Source organism: Anomalospiza imberbis, chromosome 13 (assembly GCF_031753505.1).
Source record: "Anomalospiza imberbis isolate Cuckoo-Finch-1a 21T00152 chromosome 13, ASM3175350v1, whole genome shotgun sequence".
Lineage (NCBI taxonomy): Eukaryota > Metazoa > Chordata > Aves > Passeriformes > Viduidae > Anomalospiza > Anomalospiza imberbis.
The window spans coordinates 9,993,341-10,012,618 of NC_089693.1; the positions used below are offsets into that span (position 1 = coordinate 9,993,341).

The 19,278-nt window shown below is 41.1% G+C and overlaps 1 protein-coding gene across 4 annotated transcripts in view; it reads right to left on the minus strand.

The window, feature by feature from the left end:
- The window catches only part of PDE8A (phosphodiesterase 8A), a 144,911-nt gene that overhangs the window by 100,603 nt on the left and 25,030 nt on the right, over positions 1 to 19,278 (minus strand). Inside the window, exon 1 of one of the 4 annotated variants that reach the window (XM_068203833.1) lies at positions 17,222 to 17,900. The exons of 2 other annotated variants lie outside the window; for them this stretch is intronic. In XM_068203833.1, coding sequence (XP_068059934.1) covers positions 17,222 to 17,482 — 261 coding nt within the window. In that variant the 5' untranslated portion in view covers positions 17,483 to 17,900. Of the gene's footprint in view, positions 1 to 16,750; positions 16,802 to 17,221; positions 17,901 to 19,278 lie in introns of those variants that run through there. One more of the 4 variants, XM_068203836.1, reaches the window with a different exon arrangement.

The window sequence follows — 19,278 nt, forward strand, 5'->3', positions numbered from 1 at the left end:
GCATTCCAAGATGGGATTTCTTGTTAGCACTAATTCTTTCCACTTTCCTAAACTAATTAGCAAAAGCAATTACAAAGACCTGTGCAAACTATGTGTGCTGTCGCCTGCTAACACAAATAAGATGTATCATTACTTGGGCTTTTTCCTAAATCCATTTGCCACAATGCAGTATGACCCTCTCCTCTCTGCCCTCCCCAGCAACACACTTGGAACAGAAGTTACCCAACTGAGCTTAACACACTGTCAGTCATTCCAAGCACTCCTGAACATCAGCAATGGCATCTGAAATGCTCAAACTATTGGACTGAGAAGCAGTTTTTAGATATTTTATGTATATTTTATATTTTTAGATATTTTTATTTTTATAAAAATATATTTTTATTTTTAGATATTTTTATTTTTAGATTTTTTAATATATATATATTTCCGCTTTGTTTTTCAAATATCACATTGATTAAGCTTTTGAATAGCATGTTGCTTCAGCAAGATTTGGAATTATTTGTATCCAGAAGAAAAAAAAAAAAAACCACAGAAAAATAACCACAACTCAATTAAAAAAAAAAAATTCCTGCACATTAGACAAAGCTAAATAGCTAAATAAGAATTTTTAATCTAAAAACCATGTATAGTCCTTGCACCACAGTTGCTTATCTGTCACAAAGCAGACAAGCTACGCTGCAGCCTTGACTGACCATTATTCATCATTCAAAGTTAACATTATTCTATTTGACCATCTTATCTTCCTTTATCTCCCTGCCTGAGTGAGGAGACCCATGAGTCACTATGTAAAATATCATTTTAGATCCCAAAAGCCTTTGCCAAGGCACAGTGTGATCAGTCTCAAGGATTTCTCAAAGAGGAATCTGGAGGGTTTAAAGCGATGGCTGGAAACACTGAAGGCCTTTCCCCAACAACTCTCTTTGTTTTATCTGTGCTAGATTTGCTGCTGTAAGTTGCTTTGGGGTAATTTCTAATTCTATGATACTAACCTTCTCTGGGGAAGGATTGTAAAATTTAGAAAGACCTACTCAGTAGTCCTAAAAATCTGTTGTTTGACTAAGAGCAGTTAGAATCAAGCAACTGCTTTCTCTAAAGAGAGGGGTATTTCCAAAAAGCAAGGAAGTGCTGACCCAAAGATGTAACTCCCAAGTGTGAAACAGCATCAAGTGAGTGACACGAAAACAGGCAAGGGACTCCTGATCCCAGGGCATATGAGGACAGAGTGGACCACAAAAGACTGAGCTTGCTTGGTTACTGGTTGGAGGGTGTTTACCCTGAAAATGCAAATGTATGAACTGTGGAACAACATTGTCATGAGCTTCAAAAATTAAATAGCCTAACGTTTATACAGGGCAACACATTTTGGAAGGATGCTATAAAAAAGGCAAAGAAAATTTAAAGAGCAAAAAATAAAACAGACACAGTAATTAGAGTTTAGGTTTGTTTTCCATGGGCTTAACTGGAAGATGATGTAGTGTAAAAGAAACAACTCCTGAGGTTCCCCAGAGGTTCCCCACAACACACAAACCCGGGCTCCAGAATGTGGGTACAGAGACAGGGGCAAGAGGCTTCAACGCCAAGTCCTGCACATGGCTCTGGTTTACTTGCAGAGCATCACTTAAATGAAATATCATCCCACCTTCAATGCAAGCTAGATGAGAGTCAGGTCTGTCTTTTCACACTACTCAAAAGAAAACAAAGAGGACCAGTTTGTAGCCCCAGAGTAGGGGGCTCCTGGGTGAAGCTCCATAAACAAAACAGCACTTGTGGGCCACCTTTCGGTAATGGTCACCAACCCTGCAAGTGCAAGAAAGAATGGATATTAAACATATAAAAGAACATTTAATTACATTAGAAACACAGTGAACTTGACCCCACGAAGAAAATGGGAATTATGGCAGTTATTGAGAGTATATCTGGAGGAAAAGTAACAATTTCTTTCACTCAGTCCTTGTCAAAAAAAAAAAAAAAAAAAAAAAAAGCTGTCACAAAACCAGCTTGAGCTTCAATACTTTGGGAAGTATTCCTAGTAAAGAGAAAAACCAATTTCCATTTTAGATCAAAGTTCAGTTTTATCACAACTATTCATGCAGATATTCCCTTTATACAGCAAGTATCTGAACTGACATGGTTACAAAAATAGATGAATGAAACATGTCTAATTTTTATTATGAAATTGTGTCAGCACTAGCCAAATAAAACTAGGAGTCCAAGATTAGTGTCATTTATGACAGCTTCTATTCATTGTTAAATAATTAAAATTCATGTCCACAATCTACAATCAAGCAATTTACCCATCAGCTGATTATTTATGTTTTGTGCTATGAAAAACAAAATTATTTTTCCCCACAATATTACTTCTTTCTGTTAAGCAACACAAGAACACACCTACAATTTAAAATGTCAGTACAGAAAACATTTTAAGCATAGAACAGCACTGCAGTTTTGAAAGCTTTGTGAAAGATGAAAAAAAAATCTAGTACAGCAGATTGGAATTAGAAGTAAATTCACTGCATTTTAGCTGAAGTTAGAGAAAAAAAATTACTGGTTTGTTTATTTGTGTTTGTGTACACATCTATGAAAATACTCCTCCAGTATCAGATTGATTTATAATAATGGTCCTTTAAGGACTATTGACCTTGCTGCAAATGATTAAGAGTACACTGTGTGTACTAAATAAAGATTTTCAGGGAGATATCTGTTTACTAGCTATGCCTCTTTGTAAGCAGGATTCTGCCATTTCCAGGATATGCCAGAGGGTGGGAAGAAGCTGGACCTTCCTCAAAGACCTTCACCCACAAAAGTACTTCATGAAAAAAAAGTGCTCAGAGGAGCTGATATCAGCTTTGTCAGTGAGAGGACACACACTGTTTGTAATCCTCCACAATTACAGATATATGCATTTATGAGCACTGGAAACATGAAAATGGCAGATGAAGGTAGAACACAGTGGCAAAAAGAAGAAAAGGGGCTGAAGGAAGAAACTTGTGCTATGTGTGGTTGAACAAGCTAAAGAAAAACTACCGACCACCATGGATGACAAAGCCAAAAGGTTAAGCAGAAACAGTAAAATGGGGGGCTTGGCACAGAGGCAGCTGTTGTGTGACAACATTTCTATCACAAATTGCCACCATTTGGCATTACAATCAAATTGTCACCAAATCACACCTGATAATTCAGTCTCTTCCATACTTATGGTATGTATTATTATACGTACTCGTCCCATATTCAAATATAAATCTGGAATTGTTTAATGAGATAACTACTAACATTAAGTTGATTCTAAGCAATGCAATTAATTAACTGATACTTCAGCTTTTCCTTAATAACCTGAAGTCACAGAATGCAGAGCCACTTACAGCCTGTTCTGAAGAGCAGTGTCCTATAGCAAAAGGCAAACAAACAGCAACAGAGGACAAAGGCCATTAACAATCATTTATTTGTCCTAATTCAAGGACTGTTCCCTCCTCTGTTTGTTCTACTGCCTGGTCTAGCCTACAAAGTCTTGCTGACAAAAATTACCTTTTCTTCCCAAAGCTTTGCAAATATTCACATCATGATTTCACACCTCAGCCAAACTATTTACTGTTAAATCTGTCTGTCCAAAGGAGGTAAAATTCCAAAAAAGCATCAGTTTGGTGGCAGCATTCAGCATGCTTGCAGGGTTTCTTGGAGCTCTCACGGCTAGCAGTGCTGGCTGTAAAGGCCTCATAAAAGCAGGCAAGTGGCCCAAAGGCATCAGCTGCCAGAAACTATTACAGTCCAAAGGCTCAACAAGGAGCAAAAGGCTCCATGTGCTCACTTCACTTCCATTTCACTTGCACAGTCCTAAATTCCTGGCACAAGAATAACACAAATGTCCTGGGAAACCTTCTTATTGCAAATGGAGCTAACATTAGCAAAACTGGTTTTGCTGGTATACTTTATAGCAGCTCTTCAGCTGAAACAAGTTATTCTAACAAAAGCATGCTTCCCTCTCCCCACTATTACTATACCCATAACAGAGATCTTTTCCAAAATAAAATATAATGAAAACCCAAATCTCTCACTGATATTTCTAACTAGGTAACATTCCTCATACAGTGCTGTCCTTGACTGTATCAAGACTTCACCTAAACGTGTCCTAGTTCCACATGTCAAGAAATACAGGAAAGCTTTCTGTTGTGGAAAAAGCGGTACCATTGCATTTTTACTCTCAAATGGCACAAACAATGCTGCAACAAGCACAGTAGTATCAGTATTGCTGTAATTAGAAGGGACTTTACCCTACTTATGTCAGTAAGAAATCTCCTGAAGAGCAGACCATTGCACTAACTGACAACGAGGTGAGAGGAGATGCCTCAGCAGCTAAGACTCTAAACACTTGTTTCTGTAACATCTGATGGGTCCTTTCAAGGTCATGGGAAGAAGAAGTTTGCAAATGTCTGCAAGAGTATTTACTCATTCTCCAAGGACAAACTGAAGAAACCCAGCTAACTGAACTGCAGTCTCCACTTCAGGTGGAATTTTACTAGTGCTCAAATTAAATTTTCTACACTGTCAGGAGAGAAAGGTACTCAAGACAAAGCACAAAAATAAATATCCATTATTTTATAAAGAAACAGATAAGAATTAAAAGAATTGCACATGTATGATCATTTTAAAAAAATGTTTCAAAATTACAGTAGATCTTCAATCAAAATCACACAGGAGCTGCAATCCACTGTTTTAGAGTGCTTATGCTTTTTAACCATCTAAAAATGGAAATAACTATGAAGCTCTGCAACATGCTGGGACAGCCAGGGGCTCTCTTTAAACACTTTGCAAAATAACACTCTCTCTTACCACATGAGCTCTTAATTTCCCAGTTCAGAAAAGCATACAGCACTTTCTTGCAGTGCATAGCTGTGCAGTTCCAGAGCCTGCTTCTTCACACAAAATCTTTGAAAGAAGACTGTTAACTAAACTTGGCTTAATTAAGTTGACAATTTCACAGATATTTGAACAGCTCATTAACTGCAGGCTACAGCTTCTTTGCAGCCAAGGCTCCACAATACATCACAGAGTGAACCTGCTGACAGGAGCTACAACTTCCAACTCATGTTTCAAGAGATCAGATTTATTACTGAAGTGCTGCTTCTTCTAAAACCAGATCAGGCCTTCTATAAGAGACACTGAAAAGACTTTTCTCTGCAGTACAGTGCTACACATCACTGCAGAGAAACTCTGCATGTTAAAGGCAATGCTGTTTTACATGGACTGCCAGGCTGAGAGTGGTGCTGGGGTGAGGACAAGTGGCTCTGGCTGAGCTGCCACAGTTGAGGGTTTACTAAGTCAGGGGGTTGTATTCTACTTAAATTAACTACAAGCTAATTGGCAAACAAGCGTGCACATATTGATATAGCCCTTGGACAGTCTGCTCATGTCTGTTCTAGAACAAAAGTATCTGTAGTTATAGCAATCAATTACTCTGTGTATAAGAACTTGTGTTTAAACAAATTAATACTGCTGGCCTCAGATCATTCCTCAGTACAGAGGTCAAAATTTCCCAAACCTAACTCAGACTCTTAAGGATATGAAGACCTCTTGCAACACCCAGCAAAATCACAATTATGCTGTAAGCCATAATCCCTTTACCCTGGCAATCCTTTGTCATGCTTTTTTCTCTACATTATTGTTTTATTGGTTTGCCTTAAAAAATCATTAAACTATTTCAGGATGGGCTAAAGGACCCTCCTTTAGAAGAATCTCTTAGAAATTCTACCTGCTGTCTTGGGACGCCCTGATGTTGGAAGAGATGACGAAAAAAATGCCAAGACCTTCACCCAGACCTTTCCAAGACCTTTTGCAGACCTTTTCCCTCTACAAAATGGAGGGGAAAAAAGAGAGGGAAAAAAAAAAAATTAGGTACTATACAAATCTTTGTACCTCTCACAAAGTGGCAGGAAGCAATAGTAGTCAAGCATTTAGAGATTCCCAGGTAATATTTCACATGAGTATTTACTGAGTGTACTGTTACAGGGGTAAGTGGAAACCAGATGCCAAAGTAGTCAAAGTGATTGGCCACAGCCAGGGAAGCGCTGCTCAGCTTTCAGGTGAGTCCAACACAACTCATTTCCTTGGTACCTTTGTCCTGGAATGGAACAGCCCTGGCAAAGCAAATCCTAACAAGTGGATGCAGCTGGGTACTTCTCTGATCAGTCAGCTGGAATATCAATCAGCTGGGGAAAAAATGTAAGGGACCATTGACCAAAAGCATCAGGTTTCCTGAAGGGGGTTGATAGTTCTTCTTTGCAGGTCATCCATGGAGAAAGGGCAAGAGACTACATGGCCTCACTGCTAAACACACACTTGAGAAAACAACAGACTGAGGAAGACTGTGTCCTTGTTCAAACTGATGATGGGAGAATTTATGAGGTTTCTCAGCTTTTTAGGACAAATTACTTTTCCATAACTAGGTAAATATCCCTGTGGAGACAACTGGGACTTCTGCAACTAAACCATACCTCACAGAGACCTCTGAGCCTTGCAAGTGCTGGACCCCACCACTCACACTGTCCACTGGCCTCGGTTTAATTTCGGAGGGACTGAGAGAACAGTGCATTGTATCACTGCATCCTAACCCACAATGAATCCTGTGCACTCAGTAAAAGGGTGAAAATCACAGCTACCTCTTAACACCCACAGCCCTGTGCTTCCTAGCACAGCTCAAAGGCTCTCAGAGGAAATGGAGGAGAAAATTGCCGTTCCCTGACCCTGCACCAGGTCTGTTTCATTTCCACAGTCTTAGACTTTGTAAAACAACCAAACAAGGTTACTCCACAAAGCAAAAACTACCCCAAGGACTGTGTCCCACAAACTTCGCAGGGCACAGCAGGAGAGAGTTTATATTGCCCGAAGAGCACAGAAGAGCCTTGTAAGAGCTCTCAGCAATCACAACAGCCAAGATAAAGTTAGCAGAAAACTTCAGAGCTATGTAACCTCCAAAAATAAGTTGCTTTTAGTTTAATTGGCAAAATAAGAGATTGCAATTTCAGCTTGTTTTTTTTGACAGTCCAGCTACAAATCTCACTTTAAGTAATTCATAAGAGAGCTCAGCTTTTTAGAAAATGTGAACTTCAGTCACACTTCTCTGAAAATTCGGTGGTTGGCAATGTTCCCATGGTCACACTGTGACCAGAGGCTAAGTCTGAGGATGTGACAAGCCTCTGGACTTCCCACACCTCCCACCAACCACTGGCAGGGCTTGCTCCCTCTGCCGCACTCCCACTCGGACTCTGAGGCTCTGCACTGCTACAAACAAACAAGGAAAAAAACCCTTTCAACTGTGTTGGGGAAAAAAAAAAATCCAACTTACAAACAGTAACAGCAGAATTATGTTTCTCAGAAAACTACCATAAGCTGATACATCAAAATTTAGCTCTCGGAACCAAAACTATAGAATGCCCAATTAAATTTCTTTTTTTATTATTTGCTACCAAAGCAGCAGGCTGCCACTGCTGCCTGTCCTTCAGGGACAGAGAGACACTACCTCTGCCCTTCTCACCAAAGCCAAGGGGGAGAGGGATGGGTCAGCTTCCTCTCTGAGCACCTTCATTAGTTCAATGAGTTTTAGGTAGGATGAACAAGGATCATAAAAGCTAAATCTCTCTTATCTCCAACAATCTGGTTTTTCCTACTAGGTACCACTGCCAAAGGCAACTGCTTTTTGGATAAAACTTGGTTCCCAACAAGCTACTGCTCTAATACATTCATTTTAAAGAGCTGTAACATGCAATAAATTTTCAGAAAACTCTTAAAAGGTAAGCAGCTGCCCCATAGTAAAATATTCCCTACTTTGGAAGAGGCACAATGTGGCATTATCTGCTGAGGGAAGAAGTGTCATTGGTAGGCTTAGGGGCTGTGGGTGACAGCAGTGCCACAGAATTGGAGCTGACTGTTCTCCTGACAGATCTCAGCTCCACAGCACTGCACAGCAGAGAACAAGACCACCACCTCCAGAACTGAGGACATGCAATACCATCACTAACTGACAGTAGAAGCAGAACAGCTCTTTCATCTGAAATTCTGCAGAAAGCAGATCATTCCTGCCAAAGACAAAAAAGAAAACCCCAAGTATTAAGTAAAGGAAAAGTTCCAGCAGCATCAATGGAAGCATGAAGCAGTGTCTGAGTTCACAGGACTTATTCTTCCTTTTGTTAACGAAACAAAAGCTGTTTGGGTTTGCAAAATCCCCTCTGCCTGGCTTTGAAATGTTTAATTCCTCTAAAATATCAATTTTACCCCCAGGTTTTTTCATCTGGAGGACACACTGACCTATGCATGGAAAAAAAACTAGCTACCCTTGTCGTGAAGTCCTCTTCAGAATGCAGACCCGTATATAGTTTCCTTTCAAGTCCCCTGCTTTCTCCTAAACTCTTTCATTGTTTGTTTGTGGTCCCTGTAACAGTATCTGCAGAAACAAATACATCAACCATTCACATTGGTGGTGTTGCAGTGATAAGTATGTGCTAACACTGGTTTGGAAATTAATTCTCCATTCACAAATTCCACTCAAGAGTAGTTTTTCATTGCACTCGCCAACCAAGTTTTAAAGACATAAAACTAAAATATTGGTATCATATTACATGCCAAGATGGCAAAAAATGAAAAGTAAATCAGTATGTTCAGACTAAAGCCAGAAGAGGAACACGAAGAACTCTTCACAGTTTTGTACCTTTAGATAGAACCCTTGCATCTTTCTCCAAAGCACACTCTGCTGAGGGTTGGAGACAAAGCCCTGCACAATTGGACACAGCTTGGTCTGAGTGCAGCTCTTGTGTTCTGGGTACATGGCAGCCCTGATCCTGCAGGACACAGAATTCACATCAGGCATCCAAGTGGACACAGACAGCAAGTTGGCCAGGCAGGACACACTCACCAGGGCAAGTCTGGATCCTGCTGCATCACTGCTTACAGAATGATCCTCAGATGTGAGTGAACAACAACACAGGTACAAGTATGTGGGGAAAAAATCCTTTTGAATGCTTAGAAATTTAAGGTTTTGACTTCATGAGTCATCACTCTCAAAGATCTTACCAGGGTTGAAAGAGTGTCATTTTAGTAACAATTTGGCCCAATCTCTTCGGTATTTGAAAATAATACTTTGCTTTGGTTTGAAAAATAAAAAGCAGATATCTTGCCAGCAATCCCAGTGCCATCTACACTTCAGTACAAGCTCTGGATTCCAGTACTTATGGACCTACACTCTGATACTCATCCTGTGCTGAAATATTTATCTTTGAGTTAAAGCTCATGGAAAAGTGCAGTTTTTACCAGGCAGTTAAAATGTGTGCAGGACACATAATTTCTGCTTCAAGTTACCAGAGTAATAGGTGTGGCTATCCTCAACCATTTGTGGAATTTCTCACCAAACTTATGAAAAGTTATGAAGGAATGAAAAAAAAAAAAAGCCAAACAAACAAAAAATAAATCCTTAAAAATTGGAAGGAAAAGCAGACAGTATTCCAAAAAGAACACACATCTGCAAATTAATCATCTCAGCTCAACACTGATTTTGACCTACCTACATATCTATATATGCCACAGATATGTTTGTGCATTTAAACCTGGAATTAAAACCACTGCTGTAAAACAGAGCTCTACACCTCAGTGTCAGAAGAGCCACAACCCTGATAACTCAGTCTGAATGAGGAACATCTTTCTGATGATTCCAAAGTGTAGCTACTCCTGAATACAGGAAGATTGCTTTCAATGCAGATCAAGGTTCTTTTGTTGTGCTTTAATTAACAAATTAGCTTAGGGTTTTTTTTCAAATAAAATTCTTAAAAACAAGGTTTACTTTGCCAGTCACTTACTATAGTTGTTTTTCTGCTTAAATTTTATTAGAGATAACATAATCTCAGACTCAAAGGCAGAACAGGGTAGTAAATGTGTAACTTTAAAAATAAGTTGTCTTTTAGTGGCAAATAAGATGGGGCCTCGTGAAGTTTCCACCACATCCCAGCAGGGAGCTAAAGGTCACTGCTAACTCAAAATGAAAACAATGGGAAGTAGAGGATGCCATTCTTTCATATTTGTCCACTGATTCTATGTTTTCTTTGTATGGATTTACTTAGGAAACTGGGAAGTCTAAAACAGAAAGAAAAGATTTTAACGTCACCATTTGCCCCATAACAAGACCAATAAACTGTTCATTTCACTACATAAAATGTTTGATTTACAAAGCAAAATACATCTTCCTTGAAAAAGGCATAAAAAATGTTTGGTTTCCTACGCAACTTTCAAATTAACATATCCAAATAATTCTGTTTTTGCCAAAAAAAAAGTAAGTTCTTTTTTCCAACGAAGAAACAGGCATGCCTTAAATATGTTAAAATATTATTTAAAAAACAGATTAATATATATCCTGATTTTAAAAAATTCTTGAAATAGTATCAATTTAGCTCACTCAGAAATGAAAGAACCATCTGGCCAACAAAGAGATTTTCTTTACACCAACAAAAATATGTTATCCCAATTTCTCGGGATCTAGTGCTCAAAAATTGTCTATCAGGTAATAAAGTGGCAGAACCAAAAGCCACATTTCCTGCCACTCCAAGCAAGGGTGGGAATCCTTATTAGAGTCCCTCATGCTGGAATCAGTCTTTTTCATGAGCAACATTTTATTCCCAAAACTGCTTTTAAATCTTGAATATTCCTTTTTCATTCCAAGCTCTTCTGACATGCAAGGACATTAACTCTCTACATATATCTGCAGACTACCTTTGAACATTGAAAACGCTATCAAAACCCATCTCAAAGTATCTTGTCTACCACATTCAAAACAGATATAACCTAATTTATGTCAACACATTTCCATGTCAAAAAGCAGGTTCTAGCTCTCTTCCTTTCTCCTGGAATAAAGCCATACATGTGGGAGCTGGCTTACACAATGCTAAGCCTTTTACTTTATGTAGAGTGACAGAGTTACAGATTTTACAAGAAAGAGAAGAAAAGGGCCTGGGAGTTTGATGTGAGGCCAACAGTACAACCCATAGCAAAAGAAAACGGTCTGGAAGAATGCACAAATTAGAGACTCCACTATTTAACTTCACAGCAAGTGTAACACCATCATTTCTTACATTTTGGTCCTAAAGGGGGTATCAAGAAAGAACCTAAAAAGGGCTGAATGCTGAAATCTTTTTGCAAAGCAGAGGACTTAAACATCACTTCCTCAGTGCCTTTGAAACTTAAAAATATGACTCAGGGCAATAAAACTATTTAGTATGTCATGCACATTAAAGCTATTCAATTTGTATCTTGTCATCCTGTGCCAATCTAAATTGCAGTTAAATGATACCACCTAATTATTTTGCCCAAAGAGCAGATAGCAATGTGTAGAATGCCACAGGACCAAGCCAATTCCTTCTGAAACTCCACTGGATGAATGGGTCTTATATATAAAAACACTGAAATTCACATGGAAAACTGAGCTTGGGACATGAAATCACGCTCTGTGTGCAACCTTGGAAACACTGCTAACAATGTTTTAATTCCATCCATGGCTGGTAAAGCAGTTCACATGTGGACATATTATATCCATATACACCACCAAAACAGAACACAATGCTAAATTGTTCTACGTGTGCAGGTGCTTCTGTGGCCCCCTGATAAAATGACAATGTAAATCTTGTCTTCAAACCATTTCACCTTGAGGCCATTCTGCTCATTATCATATTTGCTTTAAGCTTCTTTCACTTTTTGCTGAGAGCTATAAAAGCTTTAGCTGTCCATATCTCAAAATACTTATTTCTTCTTTGAGGACTCATTTGAAAGTCAGTTGAGATTCCAACTGCTCAAAAAGTGTAATATTTTCAGTGTATTGTTACTATTCTTAAGTAAGCCAATTCTGGAGTCCTTTCTCAATGTGACAGCCAAGAGAGGTGAACAAATGTTCATGTAATACTAAAACAAAACAGCTATTTATCACTGTTGGTAGTGGCGACTGCTGGATATAACAATTTCAATGGATGTTAAAAATAATTCTCATTCAAATACCTCTCCCTTTCTTGACATGGACATTTACTTGAACATGAGGAACAAATATTAAAGATGCAAAATGGAAAGCAAAACAGTTTCCAAACAGTATTTTTTCTTACATTCAAATGAACCATGAACAACTTTCTTAATAAGACATTCTTCATTGTCACACAGATTGTAAGCATCCTCCAACCTACAGTTCACTGAATGAGAAGTATTTGCAAGCGGGTGTAACCATTTCATATCTTATACTTAAACTTAGCATTTTGGATGTAAAGTCTGAATTGCTGGTATCTTAAATAGCAAGGCAAACTTGTTAACTTGCATTGGAATTTCACACTACGTGTAATATTGGGAATGGTAAAAACTCATTAATACATCACCCCCTGTTGTTCTGCCTGGCTTATAAGTACACTCTACAAATATAAAATTTCTCACTGTAAATGTACTTACACTTCAATCTGAGCCATGCAATTTATAATACAAAAGGTACAACACGAAAAATGTCTAGGACAGCAGAAATAAAGGCTTGGTTTTAATACTTCCTCTAGCAACAGATTCAGGTGGCAGAAAATGAGAAGTTTAGTACTTAACTACATAAAATGGCCAGGGAAAAGACACAGAGCAAACCCAGACAGCAGCAGTGAAGAACAACAGAAAAGGCACGAGAATTTTCAGCTGAATTTTAGAGAAGTTTTTACCAACAGTAAATACTCCAAAAATTCAGGGTCTAACCTTGCTCATCTCAGTCACACCAAGAATTGCCCTCAGATGCAGTGACACATTTCGCATGAGTTGGTTTGCATGCTGAGAAAAGGTACCACAGCTTATGCTGTCTTTGTAGTGTAGCCATCAATATACTGTGAGTGATTTACAGATTGGGTTTTTTTCCAATTTACATAACCAACAACAGGAAATTTAAGAAGATAAAAATTAGACCTAAATATGAGCCCACTTCACATGTTACTATACCACTTCACTTCATACAATTTAAAAATTAGACTCCCATCCCCTGGAGAAAGGGTTCATGCCTTACAACAACAGCATTAAAAGTATCAGTGTGAACGTCTGGAGCCCTAAAGACTGAGAAAAGTTCATGTATCTCAGCGTGGGAAGGATCCTCTGAGTGCGAGCAAGGATCTCTGTACAGGAGAGCTGACGTCAGTGGAAGTGGGAGGTAAATGGTGATGGGAAGTTTATCGGGGAAATGATTGAGGACAGTTTCAGTGGGAACAGGGAGGATTCAAGAGAGGGTGGATGGCCTCAGTGGAAGCATGGACAGAAAGTGTGGGAGTATGAAAGGGAAGGAGTGCTCATGTGTTCCAAGGGAAAGGAATTACCAGACAGGGAGTAAAAGAGCAGACAGCTTAATGGACTAAATAACGTGCTGTTAACTGCTGAAATAAGATCCACTTCAGCACTGCAGGTGCCATATAGCATACAGCCTATGCAGAATTATGCAACATGAGTTTGCAGTGACTGCAAAATTAACAGGCAATTTCAGGGTTTGAATGCAGAAAACGAACTGGCTGAAGGGACATGGATTTAAACTGGCTGCCCCACATGAGCTGATAAATCAAAAGACTAATTCACATTCGGTCCTTCTGACTTGGGAGTAATTTTAATTTCAAACAAATGAAGTATGGATTTACTCTCTGATCCCCTTGCACCCAAATGCACATATTTCTGTATTAAATGTACCAACAGGGAGAGTTCCTCAAGGAAAGAGGAAGGAAATCTTACATACGTAAAACAATGACAGAGCAAAATCAAGGTGCTACAGTGCGTATTAATGCGCTGGAGAAGAGCCACACACACACAGGATGTTGGGATAGCATATGATTATGAATATCCCAGCCAATTCTAAATAAATGCCCGTTAAGTCCTTATGCCTTTCAGCATTTACTCCACTTATGGTATGGATTAAACAGTTATTATTCTAACGGTGTTTAAGCAGGTTTCTATAAATCCAAGTACCTTTATCACAAATTCGACTAGAAAAATATCTGGAAATCATAATTAATATATATAAAAAAAACAGACTGTCACAATTTTGAGTGAACTTCCTTGAGATTTTTATGTAGCACTGGATAATCAAACCCCAGTCTTTGCATCCAAGTCCTGCTCATCTTTCACTAGTACAGGGTTTAATCTGCAGAGGCAATACATTGAAAATTAAGGGAAGAGTGTCCATTGCTCGTTCACTGTTTAAATATGGCACTTAGTCCAAGATGTTCATAATTATAAATAAAAGCCACATATGAAAATACTAATTAAGGAGGGAGATACAGGTGCCATGACCTAAAAGAGGTCTTCCATCTCTCACATACTGTCACCATATTCATACACAACAGAAATAGGTATTATGGCATTTACCTCTGCACGCACACACACACTTTCAGGATTATTCTGCAAATTTGGGTGGATTAATTTAGAGTTCCTCATACTAGAAAAGAACATGTCACATTTTTAGCTACAGTTTATAAATTGACACAAATGACAAAATACAGTATGCTCACACCACCCATCCAGAAAATGATCCTCTGCTATTTGACCAGGAGAAAGATACAAGACATGAACATAAAACCAGAGTAAGTCAGGGGCTAATTAGCAATAGATATAATGCCATTTTACAACTAACATAGGACTTTTTAATGGGTTTTTTTCTGACTTCAAAAATGTGCACTATAGCTAGCAAACTGATTCAGTAATAGTAATAGTAAATATTATTGCTCTATGTATTATACATGTTTTAATAAACTTAACATTAATGCCAGCCAAAGTGAAAACATGAAATTTACACACAGGCCAAGTTTTGTTCATAGCTCTAACACAGCATTCTGTTGGCTTTAATTTGAGAATATACAACAACTTAAAGCACCCTGAAACCAAGTGAAAATGTCATTCAGGCAGATTACTGGCGATTCACACAAATTCTGGGTGACACCACCAGTGCCCAAAGCACACCAGGTTTGTAGCATTTTGTGTTTGTGTGAAGGAATCCCCGGGGCCATAAAGAGTGTACTACACACTCTGAGAAATAGCAATGGTTCTTAGTAGCACCCTAACTTTTATGGTTCTTCCTCAAGTCAAAAATCCTTTTAATTACAAAACAGCACAACATCCTGCCCAATGCGTCTTTTGCATTCAGGAATTTCAGGCTCCTGCACATTCTTTTCAATTTTCTCACACTTTCTTTCTTTCCAAACAACTTCACTGTGCTGTGAAAACTGCTCTGCAGTGATCCCTCACTCCAGCACAATCTCTGAGACTGCACAGTTATCTCGCACTGCAATCTGATCGGAATACACACGCTAATGATAAAAGCAGAGAAAGAAATACCACGCTGCCTGACAGCACTAAAGGCTATTACAGGATTTTGCACATGAAAATGTGCAGATGTGATGTGTCCAACAGATTTTGTATTCAACTGATCACAAACAGAACTCCATTTTAATTTCTCAGAACCCAACTTTCACAGAACTGTGCTAAAGAGTGATGACAAGGGCAGAAAATGTGACTGAGTGATAAAAATCTGAGTGAGTGTCAATGAGATGACAGCATGCATACAAACCAACAGCAACCTATAGTGTCTGGCTGAATTATCCAAACCTAGTAACAAGAAATTGTACAAAGTTCTTGAAGGTGAACAACAGAATTTAACTAAATTAAGACTGCTTCCCACACGTGTTTCTAGAAACAGGTTCGAGGGATTTTTCCCCTTAAACAATCCCACAGAAGACAAATTCACAGAACAAAAATTTTAAAAGACTACTTTTGATTCAGGTTTTGTAACATGCAGTTATAATCACTATTACAAATTCAGCTAGCAAAACAATTGTCAGGACTTAGATGACAACTTAAGCTTCCTCAGCGTGGCTGCTGTGTTAAACATGCCGTGAGCTCATCTATCGCGTGTGAACAGGGCCGTAAAGTTCATTTCCTGTGCGGTGTTGTTAACACAAAAATTTAGTTTAGTACACCACCATTCAGCTTCATGCTCTGTGTTAAGTATTGTTAATTCCTCACCAGCTCACTACTCTCAAAGTGTCTGCTAATTTTCAAGACTTTTTTAAACTATGAAATTTATTAAACTATGACCAAAGATTACTAAATCTGAAGGAAAACAATCAAAGAAAATCACCCACATAACTGAAGTAAATTATTCCAGGTCAATACTCTAGAAGTTGTCTTAATAAGCAAGTAAAAACCCTAAGAAAACAACAAATCATTAGAATTTCTGTTAGTCTGCAAAACACTTGACATTCAGCAAGATCTCACTTGCATCTCAAACCTGTATCTTATATTTACAGCATGTGTATCTCAGTTCTTACCACAGCAACTAGAACAGATCAGCCATGTTATATAATATCCCCAGGGCTGCTACAATGTGATTTTTCTTACATTTGCAACTAGTCATTTTTACAAAATAAAAATAGTTTCCAAAAAAAAAAAAAAAAGCAAAGATATAGCCCAAACGTATAACATTAGGAGCTAAAGTACAACCCATAAATAAACAGATAAAAAGCAAACAGACAAACAAGCGCTCCAAACCACTAACTATCTCACTTCCAAGAAAATAATCACAAGTCACAATTTTTTTCAGTATGTGTCTGTCAACTCCATACAGGCTTCTGTCATACCTCTACTCAAAAGTATGGGTGCAAACACACGGGGGAAAAAAAAACGCAAAAAACACTCTATTTGCAGCAACAGACAAGGTCAACAAGTTGTTAATGTAAATCAGTACCCAGAGCAAAACACGCTGCCGCTCTCCCTTCAACTTTCCAAATGGAAGAGGTATGTAAAGTGATCAGCCCAGCCCGCAGACCGCTCCAGAGCGCGATCTGCCCCTGCTTCCGAAGGGGACAAGCACAAACAGCCCCGCGGGGCGGCCCAGCTCCGACACGGGGCTCCGCGCATCCCCCCCTGCACCGCGGCCGCAGGGACCCCCGCGTTCCAGCAGACCCGGCTCCAACCATCCATGAGGACAATTAACATCGCTCTCCTTCCCAGAATTAGGAAAACTCATTTTGTGGAGTGAAGAAAGAGGCTTGGGTACCTCTACAAAGTCGCCAAGACACTGATTAGTTTACAAACGAAAGTAAAGCCCAAGCCAGGAAAAGATCCCGCACAACGGCCGGGAGACTCCTTGGGCTGAGCCGCTACAGCCAACTCCTGTGCTGAGAGAAACAGTGCTCGTGTTTAGCACCCTTTTTACCTTAACATTGGATCTGCCGGTCTGGGCCTCTGCCTCCATGCTCTGGCTGTTCTCCCTCTTGTCTTTCTTAGAGGAATTAGTCCTCGCCTCATAAGTGGATGTGTTGTAGCATTTAATGAATAATCCTGGGACGGGGTTGCCTTGCTGCTGCTGAGACATGGTTGTGTTGGTCTGGTGAGGGAAATTGTACTCCTCAGACTCATTGCTACTGTGACAGATCACTCTGCTGTCAGAGAGGTTGGTGCTTGGAACACAGCCCATGCTTTGTGGCCACCTGGGGAATACTTCTAAATTGTATATATATACGTGTATATATATATATATATATATGTATATATATCTTTCCTTCCCGTTGATATTTTGCCCCTGCTTAATTTTTTTGTTAACAAGTTGAATCTCTCTCCTGCGTCTCCGCTACACTCTGAAGCATTGCCATCGGTCCCTTCTACACCACCAGAAACGTGTCTGTTCTCGTCCTCCAGGAAACAGGTCCTTTTAGCTCAATCTCAGCAGTGGGCTGGGGAGCTGGAGGGGAGGGAAGGGGGGAAATCAAGAACCGGTCGACTTCGTATTTTCACAATTATTATTAATTTGTCTAAGCCATCTGAGAATCTTGATAACGTTTTCTTTCCTTCTTGTAAAAGGAGGAAAAAAAAAAAAAAAAGAGGGAGAAAAAAAGGCAAAAAATGACCAAAAAAAAGGCTAAAAAAAAAAAAAAAAAAAAAAAAAAAAAAACCAACCAAGCCCCAAACCACACAGACCTCGGCGTCGGCTCGGCGCTCAGAGCGGCCGGGGGCACGGCACCATCTCCTCCCCTGAGCCCGGAGCCCGGCGCATTTTCCACCCGGGCTTGCTCCGCGTTACCGATTAACCCGGGACCGGGCCGGGGGCCGCTCCCCACCTCCGCGTCCGCGCTCCCGCCGAGCCGCGCTCACTCCTCGCGGTCCCACTCGGCGCTGCGCTGTGCCGGGGGTGCGCTTTGGGGTGTGCTTTGGGGCCAAAAAAAAAAAAAAAAAAAACCAACGATTTATTAAAAAATAACAGCGAAAAGCGAAACCCGCCCGGGCGCCCCGGGGAGCCGGCTGCGCTCCTCACGCCGCGCTGGGCACGTCCCGCGCCGCCTCGGTCGCGGGCGGGCGGGCGGCCGCCGCGGGGGTGACATTCAGGTTCCCGTCGTCGGAAGGAAGGAAGAGCCCCCCGTCAGGCGGCAGCGGGGCTCTCCGGCCGCCGCAGCGGCATCCCGGCTCAGCGCCGCGGGGCAGGGGCGGGCCGGGCCGCGGGGAGCCCCCTCGGGGAATCGGGCACGGCCCGGAGGGCTTCCCTCAGCCGCGGGGGCAGCCGGCGCGGCGGGCGGACGCATCAAAGGGCCTCCATGATGCGGTGGATTTTTTGGGCAGAGAAGTGATGCGAAACGGCGAGAAGGGAAAAATTAAAAAAATAATAAAAAAAAAAAGGGCAAGAAAAATTAAAAAGAGCGAGAAGTAGAAGGAGAACGATCCTAGCGTCCCATCCCGGCGGCAAGGGCTGCAGCGGCGAGAGCTCTGGTTCCCGGGGCCGTGGTGTCTGCATCCCTCAGCAGGGAAATGCCTGGTTCCCCGCAGCCGCCGTCCCTCGCGGCGCGCTCACCTTGTTATTATTGATGTTCCTCAGCGGCGGCCGCGGCCCCTCCGCCGCCCCGCCCGCCCCGCCCCGCGGCTCCCCCCGCGCTGCCCCGGCTCCCGGCCCCGGCTCCCGGCCGAGCCAATGCAGCGCCCGGCGGCGCTGACCTCCGGCCCGCGCTGGCGTCAATGCAGATCAGCGGCCGCGGCCAATGCCGCGCCAGCCCCGCCCGAGCCCGCGGCCCCGCACCCGCACCGCAGCGGGGCCCGCACCCGCTCAGGGCTCGGGGTAGCCCCGGGACGCCGCCTCGGGGAGCCAGCGAGCGGCTGCCCCGTGAGACACCTGGTGCCCTGCTTCAGAAACCGGACAACGGACTCGGTTGTTGCTTCCCATCGTTTTCCTTTTCGACTCTGCCCATGCCAATTTCTTTGAAAATATTGTTGAAAGCAAAGCCTGTG